Here is a 17,673-nt window from a genome sequence, read left to right on the forward strand (position 1 = left end):
TCATGGTTTTGATCAGCTGATTGCATGTTTTAAAGTTTTTGAACTTCACTCTTCTGTTTTTATCTTTTTTATAATCTTGTTTTTGTCTTCGCTCAATTAACTATAACTTTGCATATATGGTTTTCTCCACAACTAATGATCCAAACATGATAAAATCACAGCTGTTAAACCCTGTTCTTCCACTGCTTCACCCTGAGTCCCTCCACATCTCAGGTAGGCCAGCTGTGTGAGCCAATCACAACCTCAGAGCGGGTTATTGACAGCCTGGCCCCGCCCCCACGTCCACCTGTAATCCAATCCGCGGCCCTGTCACAGGTAAAACCGGCCTCAATTTCTCAGCATTGCCCCAAAAAAGCGAGAAAAGCCGACAAAACCCGTTCTCTCAGTAGGGGACCTTGTTTGTTGCCGCAGCCCTCATACAGTGTTAGCGGAGGAGTCTTCCACGGTAAAGAAGACGGATCGGATTTTCAGTACCAACTAGAAAGTCCAGTTCGACCGACCGAGATGTCACAGGAGCATGACAGGTAAGTTGTCCTGACTCTCCACTTTTACCCTGCTCAAGAAACAGGTTGACACTATAAGCTTTTAATACTGACTCTAAATACTTCTTTGGATTTTCTTTTTACACTGTTTTTGCTTTTTCTGAGCTGATGGCACAGGTGGATTTTAAAAGCCCGCTGCGGTCCACCTCTGACCTGCAGCTGCTGCCTGATATTTTAAAAAAAAAAAAAAAAAAGTTCTCATAGCCTATTTGTACAGCATTTTATTGAATATTTAGGATTGACATAGCTCCTTTTTGTTGTTTACTGTAAGACTGCCTGCCAAGAGGGAAAGTGATTACACTGTCTCGTAGTTTCCCATGGTGTAACTCCGCTTATTTCACCTGTCATGTTCAAGCCTGTACAGGTGTATCTCCACCTGTCGTGCGAGCAGAGGCGCCTGTTAGAATAAAAAAAACTGTCCCATGATACAGATGGGCGGTTTAGTGTTTGATTTTGCTTTAAGCTCTAACAGTTATGTGTATAGTCTTAATGATGTTTGTTCAGGAATAAACATCAGCAGAGAGCTGTCAGCTAAAAAAAAAAAAAACTATCTGCAACTCGTTTTTATTTCCATTTAAGAGGTTTGATCATCCGATTCACTGAGCAGGATGTAAATAAAAAATTTTTCATGCTGTGAGAGATGTTTAGCTTATATGTTCTGTATGGTTTTTGAGGGCAATGAGAAGGAGACTTTTGACAGAGGTGAAACTGTACACCTGCTAGGCGTTGGCCAGACAGACAATGTAAGCAAGCACAGGGCTGTATGAGGTTTTAGTGGATTTAACTCAAATGTTTTGTCAAATTTGGGGCTTAAAAATTAGACAACTAAACACACACATCTCTAAATGTTTATACAAAAGAAAAATAGTGTATATTTGTGATATGTGTGTGCTCATGTACATTAAAAGTGACGTACGTCTGTGAACTCATGCTGCATTACTGACTTTATTTTCTAAATCTGAACGTTAATTTTTTTGACAGCCAAACAAACACTCTTTGTTTTACTAATGGATTGCATTTCATTGAGAGTTTTATTGCCAGTAAATACCGAATCTTATCAGGTTGCGCTTTATGAATGGCACAATTAGATATAGGATTACTAATTATCACTTTGCTTTGACCATTGAGAGGAAAAAGGCTGTATTTGTTGTAGATACTCCACTTGGAAACTGAGCCAGTCTGTTTACACTTTGTCATAATTACTTTGTTGTGGCAGAGAATCAGCAGATGGATTTTGGTGCCAGGATGGTTGAAGATGTGTTATAGGGGTTTGAAGTTTGACAAGGAGGGCTAATGATCTAGATGAAACTTTAATAGCAAGAACTCGACTGACTTTGATCTAGTCATCAGGCCTAACACATCTGAGTAAATATAAGCTGTGCAAACATTTACTGTAAATTTCAGTGTTGAAATGTTCACGTTGTTCTTACATGTTGAAACAAGGTGCCTTATCTACATTTTCACTTAAATTTAAGGCAAGTTCTGTAAGTTGAATTAACATATAACTTAACAAGCACCTGATAGACACAAAAAACACAAATGCTATGCCAGTTGTTTTCTTACTGGTCCAAGTCAGAGTTCAGTTTACAAAGCAGTGACACTCAAGGCCTCTCGATGTGCAGGAGGATGAGAAGGCGTCACCTAGGCAGTGACAATTATTGCTCACGATTATTTTTTCGTAAGCAGGATGTCTTACAAAAACATTAGCACAGAGCTGTTAAAACACAGGAATGTAGCAGAGTCACATGCGTCATTTGCGGTCAACTTCTCAGCCAATAGGTAATCTGCAAACGAGTCGTCACACTGGACAAGCCTGTAGAGCATCTTTCTTTCAAGAAACCCTGGCCGTTCGACGGCTGAGATTTGTTGCACAATCATTGAAAAGCTTGAACAACTGGTCCGATAAGAAAGATAAAGAATATCTATGTCGTTAATCTCTCTCTTGTAACCTGTTTGTCTGTTTTGAACGAGGCTGTGATTGTAGGTCTTGGCTTTGTGGACTTGTATGAAGTGAGTGAGGAGTGTTAGTCTGTTGAAAGCTTGAGGAGAAGCTCATGAAGGGATATATCATCCTAGGCTCTATATTATCTCTTGTAGTGTCCATGCAGTACTGTCTTCAAATGCTGACATTAAACATACTTTTTTAAAAGAATATAATTTTGATAAAAAGCTTAAAATGAAACCACATACGCAGGTATCAGCCTTAAAGTTGCAGTGTGTAGAATTTAATAGCATCTAGTGGAACGGACTTGGCAGAAATGGAATAAAATATTCATGAGTATGTTTTAATTAATCACCTGAAAATAAGAATCATTGTGTTTTCGTTACCTTAGAATGAGCACTTTTTATATAAGGAACGGGTCATCTTCCATGGAGTCCGCCATGTTGCACCGCCGTGCAGTAGCCCAAAACAGACAAACCAAACACTTGCTTTAGAGAGGGCCTTTCACATTTTTTGCGAGTTTCACAGCCACCGTAGGTTCTCCTTTGCGCTTGGAGGAGTATTCAGTTGTTTGCAATCTGCCACTTCAAAGCTAGATGCCACTAAATTGTACACACGGGTCCTTTTTAAGAGCTGCTTTAACTTAGTAATTGGTTTGTACACAGTAACTTATAAAACGTTCTTCTCTTGCAGCAAGCGTGCGGTCCTGGTTTCCGGCTATGGCGGCCAGCGTCGCTCCTTCACCACAGAGGACGAAGCCTGGAAATCATTTCTGGAGAACCCGCTGACAGCAGCCACCAAGGCCATGATGAGCATCAATGGAGACGAGGACAGTGCTGCAGCTCTCGGCCTGCTTTACGACTACTACAAGGTATCAGGAAAATGATTCTCCAAAAAAAAGATTATGTGAGGGGATTAGTTACCATAGACTGTAAAAAAAAAAAAATGGACGTAGCCATCGTGACATCACCCATTGTTTAGTGGACACCCATTTTGAAGCCTTGAATCTGGCATTTTGACCGTCGCCATCTTGGATTTTTGTAGCCAGAAGTGACCATATTTGGACGAGAGGGTGGGGCTGACCCTTTCGCTAGCTGCTAGCTGCTAGCTTTGTTAGCACGGTGCATTTACAGTCTATGGTTAACTGTGATAATGCTAATACTAATGCTAATTTTCGCTAGTGAAAAATAAGCTTAAAACCATTAAACAAAATGTACTCACTGGAAAAACTGAACATCAGACCCCTTAGAGGGTCTGAACAAAACTTTTCTAGGCAAACAAAATGTTGCAATTAACTTACATGAACTGAAAACACACTAAAATAGGGACGGCTATGGCTAAGCCTATACTCTGTGAATCTAGGGTTACGCCATGGTGATGTTACCTAACCAATGTTGTCATCATGGTAGCGACTTGTCAATAACAACATAGCAATGCCCTAAAGCATACCCTGCTGTATCATCTATTTTGCTCTAAATGGGACCTTAATTTATAAAATGAGCATCAAACTGTATTGAAGACTTGAAACTAGCGATTGAGACCATAAACTCATTATGAAAGTGTTTACTGAGGTAGTAAATTAAGTGAGAAGTATGGTCATTTTCTCATAGACTTCTATACAAATGGACTTCTTCTTGGAGCCAGTGGAGTCGCCCCCTGATGGCCATCAGAGAGAATGCAGGTTTAAGTCACTTCTGCATTGGCTTCAGTTTTCAGACCTGGAGCTACCTGCTTTTGAGTCACCAAATCCTTACAGGCTTTACCTATATGATCTTCCTTAATAATGAAATCCCACCAATACACAACATCTGCGAGGCAGAGCGCATGCCATGTAACTGATCTAGCTACCCATATAGACAGCAGGATGACCCCGGCTTGTTGGATGTGATGTGGTCAGACACTGAGCGGCTGTGTTTACCCTCCTATACAGGTGCCCAGGGAGAAGAGAACAATAACGCAGAGCAAGCCAGATGCACTGATCTCTGATGTGGATCCCAACAAAAGGTAAGCGGCAGCCCTCACCTAATACCCCCTTTAAAAATGAAAGCACAGCAGAAGGGAACCAGCGCATGAAGGGAATGGAGAGATTCAAGCTCTTCACATTCTCTCAGTTTTGTGTGCTCATTGCATATACGAGGGAGCTGGACATAGTAGAGTCTGCTCATCTAACTGCACTCACGTTTGTTCTTGTGTGAGCACTTTGCTTCTCCAAACCTTTTCAGCAAGACAAAAAGCCTTTTACAAGAGTCATTAATTAACAAAGCTGTCAGATCTTAGAAGAGGATGAAAGAATTTAGCTTGAAAGCTGTTTAAATATGTTAAAATGATATGCTTTTTTGGATAAAGTCGTATGCTATATATCATATTTTTCCCCTCTCTTTCTTGTTGCAGACATCAGCTTCAGGCAGGACACTCTCTTGCTCCTCTCCAGGAAGCCGGTATGGAGAGCAGAATCCAGGTCCTCAAGGGGCCCTTCAATATTCTTCAGCTGGCCCAGGACAAGAGGGCCCAATTCGCCTCACCAGGTCTGTTCACATTTAATCACATAAACAGATAAGAGCTTAAAAAAAAACAGAAAACCTGATCATCTGATTTTTGTCTGTGTTTTTTGTATTTCAGACACGACCGTCACAGTTTCCATTGCGACCTTGCCAAACTACACACCCATCAAGACGGAGGTGCCCACCCACGGCTTCTCAGTGACCGTGCCAAACAACTGCACTGAAACCGACAGCCACGTGAGCGTCTTTGACCGGCAGCTCACCCACAACTCGGTCCAGTTCAGCCCCAGCACCCACTCCCGCACGCCCCCCGACTCCACCTTCTCAGAGAGTTTCAAGGACGGTTCCCAGGAGGTGAGTGTTTCGATCCAATACCCCCTCTTTCTAAATCCCGCTAATGCTCTCCCACACCACCCTCCTCCTCCTCTCCTTCGCTTTCCTCTCCTCTCCCCCTCTCAGATCTCTCCCATCAGACAATAGGATATTCACCTGATCCCATGGAGCCAGCGGTGGGCTCAGCCTTCCCTGGTTTTATTTGAACATGCCAAAATAGCGGCCAGTGTGTTATTATGCCATTGTCTCACCAACACAATAAAGTGCTGTACTTTTCTCCTACAATAGCCAAAGCTCTTTCTCTCTCCTCTTTCTCCTTTTAACCTGGAGGGGAATTACCTCAGAAAAGAGTAACCCAACAAAACCCCTGTACAGGAGTGGGTGAAGGGGAGGGAAAATCCATTTGAACTAAAAGAAATGAGGATGACGGGGAAGAATGAGTTAATAAAATCACAATAAAACTGTGATAAGAGGTGGAAGAAAGAGAGAAAGTAAATCCCTGAGGGGCACTATAATAAAATACTGATTATTCCTCAGGTCATTTATCAGAATAAATCATTTAAAATCAAAGCAAGTAGCTGTTTAATATCCTTTTTTCCTGTATCTCACTTCTCCCTCTGTCTTTCTCTCTGTCTTCTTTGTGTGGTGCAGGTGTTTTCCTTCCCAGGGGATCTCCAGTTACGTATGGCCTCCATGGCGCCTGAGGACTACACTCATTTTGACACCGTGTCGGGGTAAGTCGTGCTGCCGCCGGCCCACCGCCCGGCTTCCAGCGCCACACCACCATTCAGCTCTGACACAACACTTGCAGAATGGCCTTATTCATTGCAGTCACAGGGGAGAAACACCAGACTCCACACCGTGTGAAAAGACAGAGTCTGCACACGTTATCTGGCCCTCGCTGTGACACCACACTGATTTTAGGTCACGATTAGGCCACAGCGGCTAAATGAAGCGTGTTACATTCACTTTTACCATATTGTTTTAGTTTCTCTTGAGCCATACATACATTTCCTGATTATATAATTGCAGAGTTATCCAGTTTTACATAAAAGAACTCATGTTTTTTCTTGATTTTTACTTGAGTCTGCTCTCTGTATGTTTTAGGAATAATTTTGAGTACACTCTTGAGGCATCCAAGTCTCTGCGTCAGAAGACAGGTGACGGGACGATGACGTACCTCAACAAGGGCCAGTTTTACCCAATCACCCTCAGGGAGATTGACAACAAAGGCATGCAGCAACCCATCACCAAAGTCAGGGTAAGAAATGAAGACATAAGAACTTCTATATGAGCATTATTGACAATGAAAAAACAGATTTACATGAAATTATTCGTATTTACAATTGTCATTCTGTTTTATTCCATTGCCAGAGTGTCGTGATGGTGGTGTTTGGAGAGGAGAAGTGCAGAGATGATCAGCTGAAACACTGGAAGTACTGGCACTCCAGACAGCACACCGCCAAGCAGAGATGTCTTGACATCGGTAAGAATATTGAAAGTTTTTTGATTCAACTAAATAAAAATGTGCAGTATTTGGTAGGAAAAAAAGTGTTATGATCCAATGATTCATCCTGAAACACTGATTGACTGACAGCTGAGGCATTTAGGGTTGTATTTTTAACACGATTAATCCTTGTGTGTCTGCACAGTTGAGTGGTTGCTTGAAAGGGCAGCTTAGTGGTAGCTGACAGAAAAAGGTGTGTTGTTTTGGTTTTGACAGGTTCACTTAGTCAGGCAGGAGATTAAATCTGCAGACTTTAAAACCACAGAAGGTCACACACAGTCACTTAGTAAATAATAACCAGGTGTTGATTTGTTTATGATTGAATTTTGTCTGCTGTTACAGCCGATTACAAGGAAAGCTTCAACACTATCGGCAACATCGAGGAGATTTCCTACAACGCCATCTCCTTCACCTGGGACACCAACGAGGAGGCCAAAGTAAGATGATAAAATAAACATCTGCACACTAACCTTTTCCTCTTCAGTATGCATGTAAGAACAAGTGTAGTGTTTGGTTCATAAGATCGCTGATTTCCAGACACTTCCTTCTCTTGAACTCTCAATATGAGCGGAGAACGGGGGCTTGAATAGAAGAGTGATGATGCTGTCAATCTGCTGCCCCCTCCACGTGTGTTTGGTCAGGTTACGCAGTGACAAGGAGGTGTGTGCATTCGAGTTTTCCTGCGCTTTGCACACGCTTTCTTGACTGGTCCAACCTGCCTGTCACCCCTATTGTGATGCTGTATGTTGAGGTATTTCCGCACAACCACACAGGAACAACAAAGAGTGTAGGAATGAGGAAACTCGGCGGGGGGCACAGGGACCAGATTGAACGGTTCTACCGTCCAGCCTGTTGAAATCCTGTTCGACTGGTAGGAGAGGTGACAAAGAGGAGGAATGAATTTCTTCTTTTCTCTTGAGTTGGCTTCCTCTTGAGTTTGTTGTTAACCTTCATGTTGCTCTCTGGCACTGTTAGTCTGAGATGGAAGATGACTGACAGGCTCACAAACAGATAAAGAGACAACATGGTGCTGCGGCTAATCTCTTTCGCAATAGTTTTCTTTAGGCTACTTAGTATAAATACAGTTGCTTGCACAAACATTCCTCTCTCGCTCTCTCTCTGTCATACACACACACACCCGGATGTGGGTCTAACTGTCTTATGACTTGAGGCTTGTGTTCATAGGATGTTCATCCTTGTGTGTGTTCATGACATTACTGAGTGTGTGTTTTTGTAAGCACCGCCACGCCAGGTTGTTTGAGCCTCTCATCAGTGAGGTGTTACATGATAGATGGAGATGTGTGTGTGTGTGTGTGTGTGTGTGTGTGAGCAGGTGTGTAACTGTGGCTTGCCCCCGGGGCGATTTCCCTGCAGTGTATATATGTATTTGCAAGGGGCAGCCTCTCCCTAACGTTAACCTGCTCTGGGGTTAAATACAGAAACTGTATATTTTTTTAACGTCTTTTAGTGAGAATGATCTCGTTTCAGTTGATTGTTTGTTTTCTGTTTTTAAATGTTTTGCCATGTAGCTGCTATAAGTGAAAATGTCCACTAAGAAAAATTAAACTTGATTTCTTGAACAAGGTAATAATAATAATCTAGTTTTTAAGTATACTGCTTAAATGCACAAATGAATTCAGGTACATGTATTTTTTTATTTTTTAAAATTAATCTCATTGTCTATATGCAGCGTAGCTCTAGGATCCACTCTGCAGGGTGTTTTCAATTGCTCTGTTATGATAGTGTGCTTTGTTGACACAATGATGTCAACCTGTTTTCAATACAAGCACCAGGAGGACAAAGGAGCATCCCTACCGTAGGAAAATAAGCATGTGATCACTTGAGTCGACCAATAGAGGTCAGCACAGAACACTGAAAGCAGCCTGATGACTGAACAATGGCAGTGCTTGCTGCAGAAACGCAGCTGTCAGTGATCCACAATGATGCTGCTTTGAAAACTTTATGATATAAAAGCTGCTGTTGTATGATTTAAGTATCACTAAAAGTTGCTGTTGGTTATTTTTGACAAACAAGGCTTGTAAGTGTTTAACTTTGTCACTTTCATTTTGCTTTTAACTCTAGTCTCCTCTGTCTAATTGCTCCTGTCTTTCTCCCCACTTGCTCTCTCCTCTAAACCACTACAGATCTTCATCTCGGTCAACTGTCTGAGCACAGACTTCTCCTCTCAGAAGGGTGTGAAGGGCCTTCCCCTCAACCTGCAGATCGACACCTATAGCTACAACAACCGCAGCAACAAGCCCATCCATCGCGCCTACTGCCAGATTAAAGTCTTCTGTGACAAGGGGGCTGAGAGGAAGATCCGGGACGAAGAGAGGAAACAGTCTCGCCGGAAAGGGAAGGTGCCTGAGCACAACCCTGGCCTGTCCTGTGAGTCATTCAGGAATAGTTAATAATATGATATGAATAAACAGGGGTGTGAAACTTCTGTTATTTGATCCTCCCTAACCAAAACCTACCCATTCAGGAGTATATTAGGTGTATTGTCATAGTGATGACACATAGATATGTAATGATTCCTTTGAAAAAACATCAGTTTTGGCATCGGTTACACTTCATGACAGACAAAGAAACAACAGTCAATTTGACAAGTTCAGACATGACTGCCTGCATGTCATCTCAAATCACCTAAAACACAGTCATAAGATGATCTTTTTTGTCTTAAAGCTGCACTATTCAATATTTCTATGTGAACCAAAGGTTAAATGTTTAATGAGAAAGAAAACCTAGAGAGAATGATCACCTGATTTTATAGTCTGTCTCAGCTGTATGGATGGTTTTAGTGACTTTCAGCTCATTGTTTTGGTTTTATGGCCCAAAACTTCACTGTTTGATTCACTTTCACCACTCTTGTGAACATCAACCTTGTTTCCAGGTGGAGCAGAAGTTGTTTTCAGCTAAAAAAAAACAAAGTTAGTGACTAGCTGGTGAACATAGTGGAGCATTTAGCAGCTAAAGTGAGAGGTTATTGGAGAGAGAGAGACAGCTAAAAGAAGAGTGACTATTGCACTTACTTTTGTCAGATAGCCAGAGGAACATCTTAAAATAAATGCTAATGTTGTTCTGTGCCTGCTGACACATTTACCAAAAACAGCTTTATGAGATTATAATGTGTCAGTGTTGAATTTACAGCTTGTTGTGCTGCCCCCAAGTAGCCAAAAAAATCACTTAATGCACACTTATTAAACTGCACCCTGTTGTGTCTTCTTTTTGGCTCCTAGATGTGGATGTCAAAGTGCCCATCCTCCAGAAACGCAACGATGTGACCATCTTCAAGATGATGACCGACATGGAGACCCAGCCTGTCCTTTTCATACCCGACGTTCACTTCTCTACCTTCCAGCGTCATGTGAGTGTCAGTTCACAGACATGAAGCTTGAATTTCAGCAGTGTTGTTTGTCTTTAATGGCATTTCTGATCATAAACATGTCTTTAGCTGTGTTGATTTAGCACTTATGGCACATCTTAGGTGGTCCATAAACAGTTTGTTTTTTTCCAGCCTCCACCCACACATCAGCAGCCAGCAGGGTCGGAGTGACCTGCTTGCTTGTTTGTTGGCAAGAATAGAGAGTTCTGGTTGTTCTGATAGGAGTCGTAGATACTGATGGCGGGATTTCAGATGCTTACTCACAGGATGAATCATTTACCAATGACTCAAAACAAACCAGGGTGTTTAGAAGATACTGCCTGCACTGCTACCTTTATGCTCAGAGCAAAGGGAAGAGGTTTTGTTAATAATGTGTGGATGCTAAAAGTGGAAGAGGAGAGAAGGACAGATATATATTCATACATATATGTATAAGTATAGAAAGATTTGTAGTTTGTCAAGTTTTTATCAGTGTTAACCTGCAGCAGCCATCTTCTATGTGGCTGGACTCTGAGCTCTGCTTCTTCCAGCTAAGATGAACATGTCACATGACAGTTACAGAGGTGTGTGTGTGTGTGTACATGTCGCCTACACACATATTAGATTTTTGGTTCATAATGAGGCTTTTTTTATGTTTTCCCTGAGCGGACATGTATGATGAGTTGTTTTATTTATGTGGAAGATCACTTCACAGGGAGAATGATTTACACCCATTCAGAAATTTGACTATTTGTGAACTTTGAGCCCCCCCTGCTGGTCACATTCTGAGCAGTCCGACCAACAAAAAAAAAAGGCTTCTCTCATTCTTTCTCTCACTAAGTGTACTTAGCTAGCAGTGGGGCAGAGAGGGAGGGACAGGAGGTTATTTTTGGTGTTACCAGTGACATTGAACCTGACTAAACCCTCCATGGCCCTGCTATCAGTTTCTGATAAACTGGGTTTACTGAGTTCCCGCTCAGAATAGAATTCTATTAACAGTAACGCCTGCAATCAATACAGTCGCAAGGCAAAAAGTGCAGAAAAACTGCAGCTTTCCAAGAATAAAAAATACATTTTTTTCCCCACTGACTTCATGCATTTTTTAAAATAATTAATGCGTTGAAGAAGATTTGTTCGCTTTGTGGTTTACAGCCCCTAAAAAAGGAGCAACTGTGGAAAATAACTGAATTCATGATGAGATAAATAATGTCCTATCCAATTAATAATGTTCTGACTCTCAGAAAGTAACCTGTGACCCCAGCGAGGTCCTGACTTGCACTTTGATCACTGTTTCTCCAGCTGTAACTGCACAGGCCTTGCTCCACATATAGCTATACAGTGGAGGAGCTGGATGGGATCAGTTCTCAGTGATGAATACAGAATAAGTGGGTCAACATAGAGCACATGTAGGAAACCTTTTGGACTTGGCTGCTGACATTTTCTTTGAACTGTTTAGCTGATGTAGCTGCTCCACACAAAGTGTTAGAACTGCAGCAGTTGCAAATTAGTACATTTTCAAACTGAACTTCCCTAAAAGAGTTCAAGCACGTTTCATACGACACACGTAGTCCCAATGTGCTTCAAGATAGCAAGAAAAATAGGCAAAGATCATACATGACAAAATCATACATGACAAAGTATTACATATAAAAAAACATACATATTATTAAAAAGGGAATAATAATAATAATAATAATAATACTGATTCTAAAATAAAAGTTTTAGCTGTTAACCGTATACTTTAAACCTAACTAAAAGCTTGTGAAAAATGTTTTTAGTCTGCTTTTAAAAGAAGACACTGTTGTAGCAGATCTTAGATCATGTGGAATTCCAGAGACCAAAATGACTGACGGCACCATAAGCTGATTTATTCTAGGTATAGTGAGGAGAGTTTAGATTAAAATCATATTTAAGTGCATTTTTATGTCAGTTACGATCACATATACAGGATACTTGGACACCTACAGCTGATATTTTTAGCATTTCAAGTTAATTTCTGATATATGGTTGGTTGTTTGTTACTTTTAAGTTAATTTCTGTCCTTCTGTTTCTCTTCCAGCCTTTCACAACAGAAGATGGAGAGGACAGGTGAGTTCATGGAAGCCCTGATTTCACATTTCCTCTTTTCACGTGCAACCTTTGGCAGCTTCCCAGTAAAAGGCATACAGGGTTACATACGTTGTCTCTGAGAAATATGTGTTGTGTTTCACAGCCTGTTAGCTGGTCGTAATTTGTGTATCTGTGTCCACTGCAGCTCAGGGATGAAGAGATTACCCTTCAGCGATGAAGAGTTCGGTTCTCCCCCCAACAAGATGCCGAGAGTGGATGAACCAAAGAAAGGTACTGTGTGTGTGTGTGTTGTGCGTGTTTGTGTGCACGTGTGTTGCTGCAGTGCAATGCTTCCACTGTTCACATGCTGATCAGGGGTCTTGCAACGATGCTCTTCTCTGGGGCTAAATCAGCATGTAAAAGAGTGTGCACATGCATGTGTTTGCTGTGGTCGGCCCCTGAAGGCCCCCCCCCCCCACCCCCCACCCACACACACACACACACACACACACACACACACACACACACACACACACACACACACATACTCTCTGGGCCATGTGATTATTCCAGGTCTTTCAAAACACACACACGTGGCCAAGGCCTCCAGTGACCCAACAAAATACTTCTGATCACTACATGCACACACACATGCAAACAAGCCAGTGCCCTTTACTCTAGATCCTATTCATAGGCAGACAACTGGCTGTTACTGTATGTAATACATACTGAAAGAAGTGTGAAGGAAAGTTTCAAGCAGCTTAGTACTTCCTTGATTATTAAAAGCTTGTTTCACATAGATTCTGCATGAATACACCTGAGTTTGTATAATCAGTGACAAAAGTCAGACTGGATCCAGTAAGACAGATTTTCACTGCCGGATTTGACTCTGGAGACTATCAAAAGAAACTCTGTTGAATCTGATCAGATACGAAACCAATCAGAGAACCACTGTGAGTGTTTAGATCAGTGATTCTCATCAAGAGGATAGTTAAATTATACAAAACAGTGTATACTCTTTCTGATTTTTCTTTAATATTTGCTTATTTTGTGAAATACTGAATACTTTCACCTCTTCAGGCCCCTAAAAATCCCTCTTTGGGATGAGTACACAACACATGTCCACACTAAGGCCAAAACCCATGATGAGACTCTGTTTATACTGTGTGAACATTTGCACATTTCCAGTCAATATCTTGTACAATGTATTTTTTTTTAAACTCTAATAGCTCTTTTCATTTAGAATATATTTTTACATTTTTGTGGAAAATTTTACTTGTATTTTTTATGATCACCTACCACAACACCAAGGCATGTATATGCAAACCTGCTCAGCAATAAACCTGCTTCTGATTCTGAATCTGAATCTGAGGGTTCACAAGTGGACATGACTTTATTTTAAGGAGCCACAAGCCAAAAAGGCAAAAAGGTTGGGACCCCAAGCCGCTGCAACTCAATGAATCTAGACACCTCGGAACCTCTGTACGAGCAATTTCTCACCTCAAATTTACTCAAAATCAAACTAAATTAACTGAAAGGTTAAGCGGTTACTTCTATAACTGCTCCACAACAGCTGTCAAGTTTTTTCCAGTTAGAAAATTGATGGTTTGTCAAGTAAGCGGAGAGAAAGGTTGTTATGATGATGTCTGAGTAAAGGAGAAAACAGTCAATCATCTGCTGCATAGCTTTCCTGAAATGACGTCTGTCTCAAACAAAGTTATGCGTGGCAGCTCTAGACTATAATGACCGAAACAAATCTGTGGCTTGACCACAACATAGCAGTATGAGGCCAAACATGACCACACAGTCATCTACGTTACTCTTCCGCTTCTTTACTTGTTTCATGTCCATACACAGAAGCGACTCAAACTAGCAAAAACGTCACTGAGTCTTTAAATAGAGGCATACATGAAAAACAGATTTGTCTTATTCAGAGGCCACAAATATCGCAAGTTCCTGCAGCAGGTTCGGAAAACAATACGAGAAAATCTATTTAGAGTGTGATCTATTTTGAGGAGACTCAGTGTAATGAATGAGAGGTCTGTTTGTTTGTGTGTGTGTGTGTGTGTGTCTCTCTTTCCAGCAATGCGTATGGTTTCTGGGTGTGCTTTGTCTGGGTCCTGTAGCACCTCTTTACAGTCTGGATCATTAAGTTGAAATGGCTTGCAATGTAATATATATTTTTAAATTTAATAATGGATCAAACATATGTCAAGCCTCACCACTTCAAAATCAAGACAGGGGTGCATCAAGCCACAAATCCTAAAACCGCAGACGCAAATAAACTTTCTACGTCTGCCAGTGACCTTTGTCTGTGGTTGAATGTGTGTTTTATATCCCATCCATGAACATACATGCTTTGCTTTGACATTGCCTGCCTCTTCTCATTCCCCCCCCACAGTCTTGCTGTACGTGCGCAAGGAGACAGAGGAGGTGTTTGATGCCGTCATGCTGAAGAATCCCACGCTGAACGGCCTGGTGGAAGCTGTAAGTTGTCCTCAGTTTGTTGGTATTACACTTTCTGTTTAATCATCGTTAGCGACCGTGCACACTGCAGCTTGAGACCTATAGTCAATAAATGAGCTGTGACAGGACACCGACCCTGTCCTCCAGTGTCCTGAGTACCAGAGGAGGATGAAATAATGGAGGGAGAGAATAAAAACAGGCAGTTTCTTGGGGATGATAAAATCAAGAGAGAGTACAAAAGGGGCTACTTGAAGGGATGGATAGGAGAAAAGTTGATAAAAAGAGGAGGTGGAGGTGTCCTGGGGGGAGAAAAGAGAAGAAGAAGGTGAGAAAAGTGTATGTAAAAGGTAAAAGGTAAATGGAAGTAAAGAAAGAGGCAGGTATAAGGTTACTTTAGGGGTTGCTGAGTGTGAAGACAGAAGGAGTTCAAGGGTCATGTACAGTAGTTATGGAGAACGGAATAAGGAGCTGATGAACTAAAGCCAGGTGCCTCTTAGATGGAACAACTGGCTCTTTTTTGTGTATGTTGTGTGTTCAAGTAAGAATTACTCTGTTTTTAAATGTTCCTTTCAAGAATTTAACACTAACTTGTATTTTTCTCTCAATCAGATTTCAGAGAAGTATGAATTGCCTTTGGACAAGGTCGGAAAGGTTTATAAGAAGTGCAAGAAAGGGTGAGTATCAGCCATTAACACATTACTGTATGCCTGAAACTTTTGAAAGACCAAAAAAAAAACCTGACATATTTTGAAATGAGTGAACTGATACAATTACTTTCACATCATGGTTTGTTCTCCTTCTGTAGGATTTTCCTCCAGGGTTTGCTCAAACATTTTTATCTTCAATATGCAAATGAAGCTGCAACCTAATTTATTCAAAATGAAAATAATGACGGTGTCAGTCAAACCAATGGTTTTCTCATATTTATGATTGGCTGATCTATGTCACATTCTCCGTTACTCGAAGGTCAAACACAGTGTGCAATAGAATCACCACCGAAAAAAGTGAGCATTCAATCATATTTCTAAAAGGTCTTTAGTTGGTAATTTGCAAGTTGATTGAGCTCTAGCAATCAAACTAGCTGCTGTAATACACATCAGCCAATCATGAGCTGCGGAGAGATTCATACAGGCTTGACTGGCATCGCCATAATTTGGATATTGAACACAAATTAACACAAATTAAATTGTGTGATGATTACATTTGCATATAGAAGGTAAAGCCACAGCAAATAATAAATCTTGTAGCAGTGAAACTTGTTGGATTTCTTTTACATACATACACACAGTTGACTGATTTCTTGGTTTCTTTGTGCATTCATTAAATTGTCAATTTATTTCCAAATAAGTCAGGATTTGTCCTTTTTTAAAGCTGCTTTGTTCTGTGGGATGAAGTAAACAAGACACTCACATTCACATCTGTCCTATAACAGGATTCTAGTCCACATGGACGACAACATCATCAAACACTACTCCAACGAAGACACCTTCCAGATCTCCATGGAGGAGCTGGGCGGCATGTACAAACTCACCCTCACTGAAATCTGATTGGACAGGACCATGTGACCTCACCCAGAACAGAACAGAGGGATGGAGGATGAATGAAACGGAGCCGCCAGGAGTAGTGGTTTACATGCCTCGCTATCTTAAATCATGTCGTCTCTGTGATGTAACAAACAGATTTTTAAAGTCCCACAAGAAGTATTTAAGAAGCCATAGCTCTTAATAAACCACAATGTCAATTAGAGATTAAGTTATACATTTTTGATTAATTTTAAAACCTTTTTGTGCATAGAAATCAACAAGTGAGGACCAGTTTGGTTTTTATGACACTTCAATTTTGTATTCAGTGAGTGCCTGGTGCCTTTTTTTGTAAAAAAAATGTGTTGTGCAGAGCGTTTGTGGCGCTGCTATACCTCATGCTATGCAAGCAGCAGTGTTTCTCAAATATTTGAACATTATGAGGAGAAACGGCTTGTCTTTTACTTAAGCCATAGCACTGATTATTACAATCTGTAAAGTTGGGTATTTAGCGCATAAAATGAAGGCAGCAAATTGTTGTTGCTGGGGCCCCTGTGGTTCAGTGTATTAATACTAAACAACATGGCAGTATTTAGTGTGTAAATTTTCTTCGCCATCATACAATTAGGGTAGCGTTGTATCGATGTTTGTTGTATTGTTTAGCATATAGGCTACATGCTGTTTGTGAATGAAATGGCTTTTTTCCTCAGATCAATTTAAATAATGGCTTCTTTGTAAGTATTATATAGGCAGTAAAGATAATGATAGTGATACTAAAATGCAGCTACCCTTCCCCCGTAGTGTAATTTTCTGAATGTTGATGAAAAAGGTCAATGAATGTCCAGCACAGTCCGCACAGACCGTACTGGAAGTGCAATATGATATTTAGGTTCAGAAAAATGTCCTCTGTTGCCATAGCTACAGTATATAATACATATTAACTGATAAACCAGATTTTTTATGAAAATATTGATGTATATATCCACAGAAAACATGCTAAAAGGATCTATATGATCCATCTTTTTTTATCTCAGTACTTATTGTGTATATATTTATTAAGAGAATGGATGTGGGTCATCATTTTGGTTTTTTTTCTACAATATATATCCAAATTTCTATTCTTCCTAATATAATGTTTTTTTTCCTTTTTATATGAAGTTATTCTAACATTACATGTCATGGCACAAAAGTTATTAAATATTTTTAATGGATGTTGTGTTCTCCATTTTTGTAAAGGATTTGATGCACAAAGTGCCCAATAAAAGCTCTTTAGCAGCTGTCCTGCTTGTCTCAGGCTTCTTGATTTACTGATGTTCACTCACACTATTTTATTCCCTTTCAAACATACGTATTAACAACTTTCCATGTTACACTAGCAGATATTAACTGTGCCCGTGCCAGAGTCTGTCCACAGGAGCAGATGTCTGGGCATCAACCCTAACCCTGTGG

At 40.7% G+C, this 17,673-nt stretch overlaps 1 protein-coding gene across 2 annotated transcripts; it reads left to right on the forward strand.

Moving 5' to 3' along the window:
• Window positions 1-312: 312 nt before the first annotated feature.
• Window positions 313-17,504, forward strand: grhl1 (grainyhead-like transcription factor 1). 2 transcript variants are annotated; one of them, XM_042388250.1, is made up of 16 exons: window positions 313-524; window positions 3,178-3,355; window positions 4,415-4,488; window positions 4,876-5,009; window positions 5,104-5,339; window positions 5,970-6,052; window positions 6,426-6,579; window positions 6,693-6,804; window positions 7,168-7,262; window positions 8,970-9,213; window positions 10,065-10,192; window positions 12,249-12,277; window positions 12,444-12,529; window positions 14,640-14,725; window positions 15,314-15,378; window positions 16,137-17,504. In XM_042388250.1, exons 1-16 carry the CDS (start codon window positions 505-507, stop codon window positions 16,249-16,251), a joined length of 1,839 nt encoding a protein of 612 aa, XP_042244184.1. In that variant the 5' UTR covers window positions 313-504; the 3' UTR covers window positions 16,252-17,504. The 2 variants fall into 2 exon arrangements, with proteins under 2 accessions (XP_042244184.1, XP_042244185.1); XM_042388251.1 differs by lacking the exon at window positions 313-524 and adding an exon at window positions 3,073-3,093.
• Window positions 17,505-17,673: the final 169 nt, after the last annotated feature.

Source organism: Thunnus maccoyii, chromosome 16 (assembly GCF_910596095.1).
Source record: "Thunnus maccoyii chromosome 16, fThuMac1.1, whole genome shotgun sequence".
NCBI classification, from domain to species: Eukaryota; Metazoa; Chordata; class Actinopteri; order Scombriformes; family Scombridae; genus Thunnus; species Thunnus maccoyii.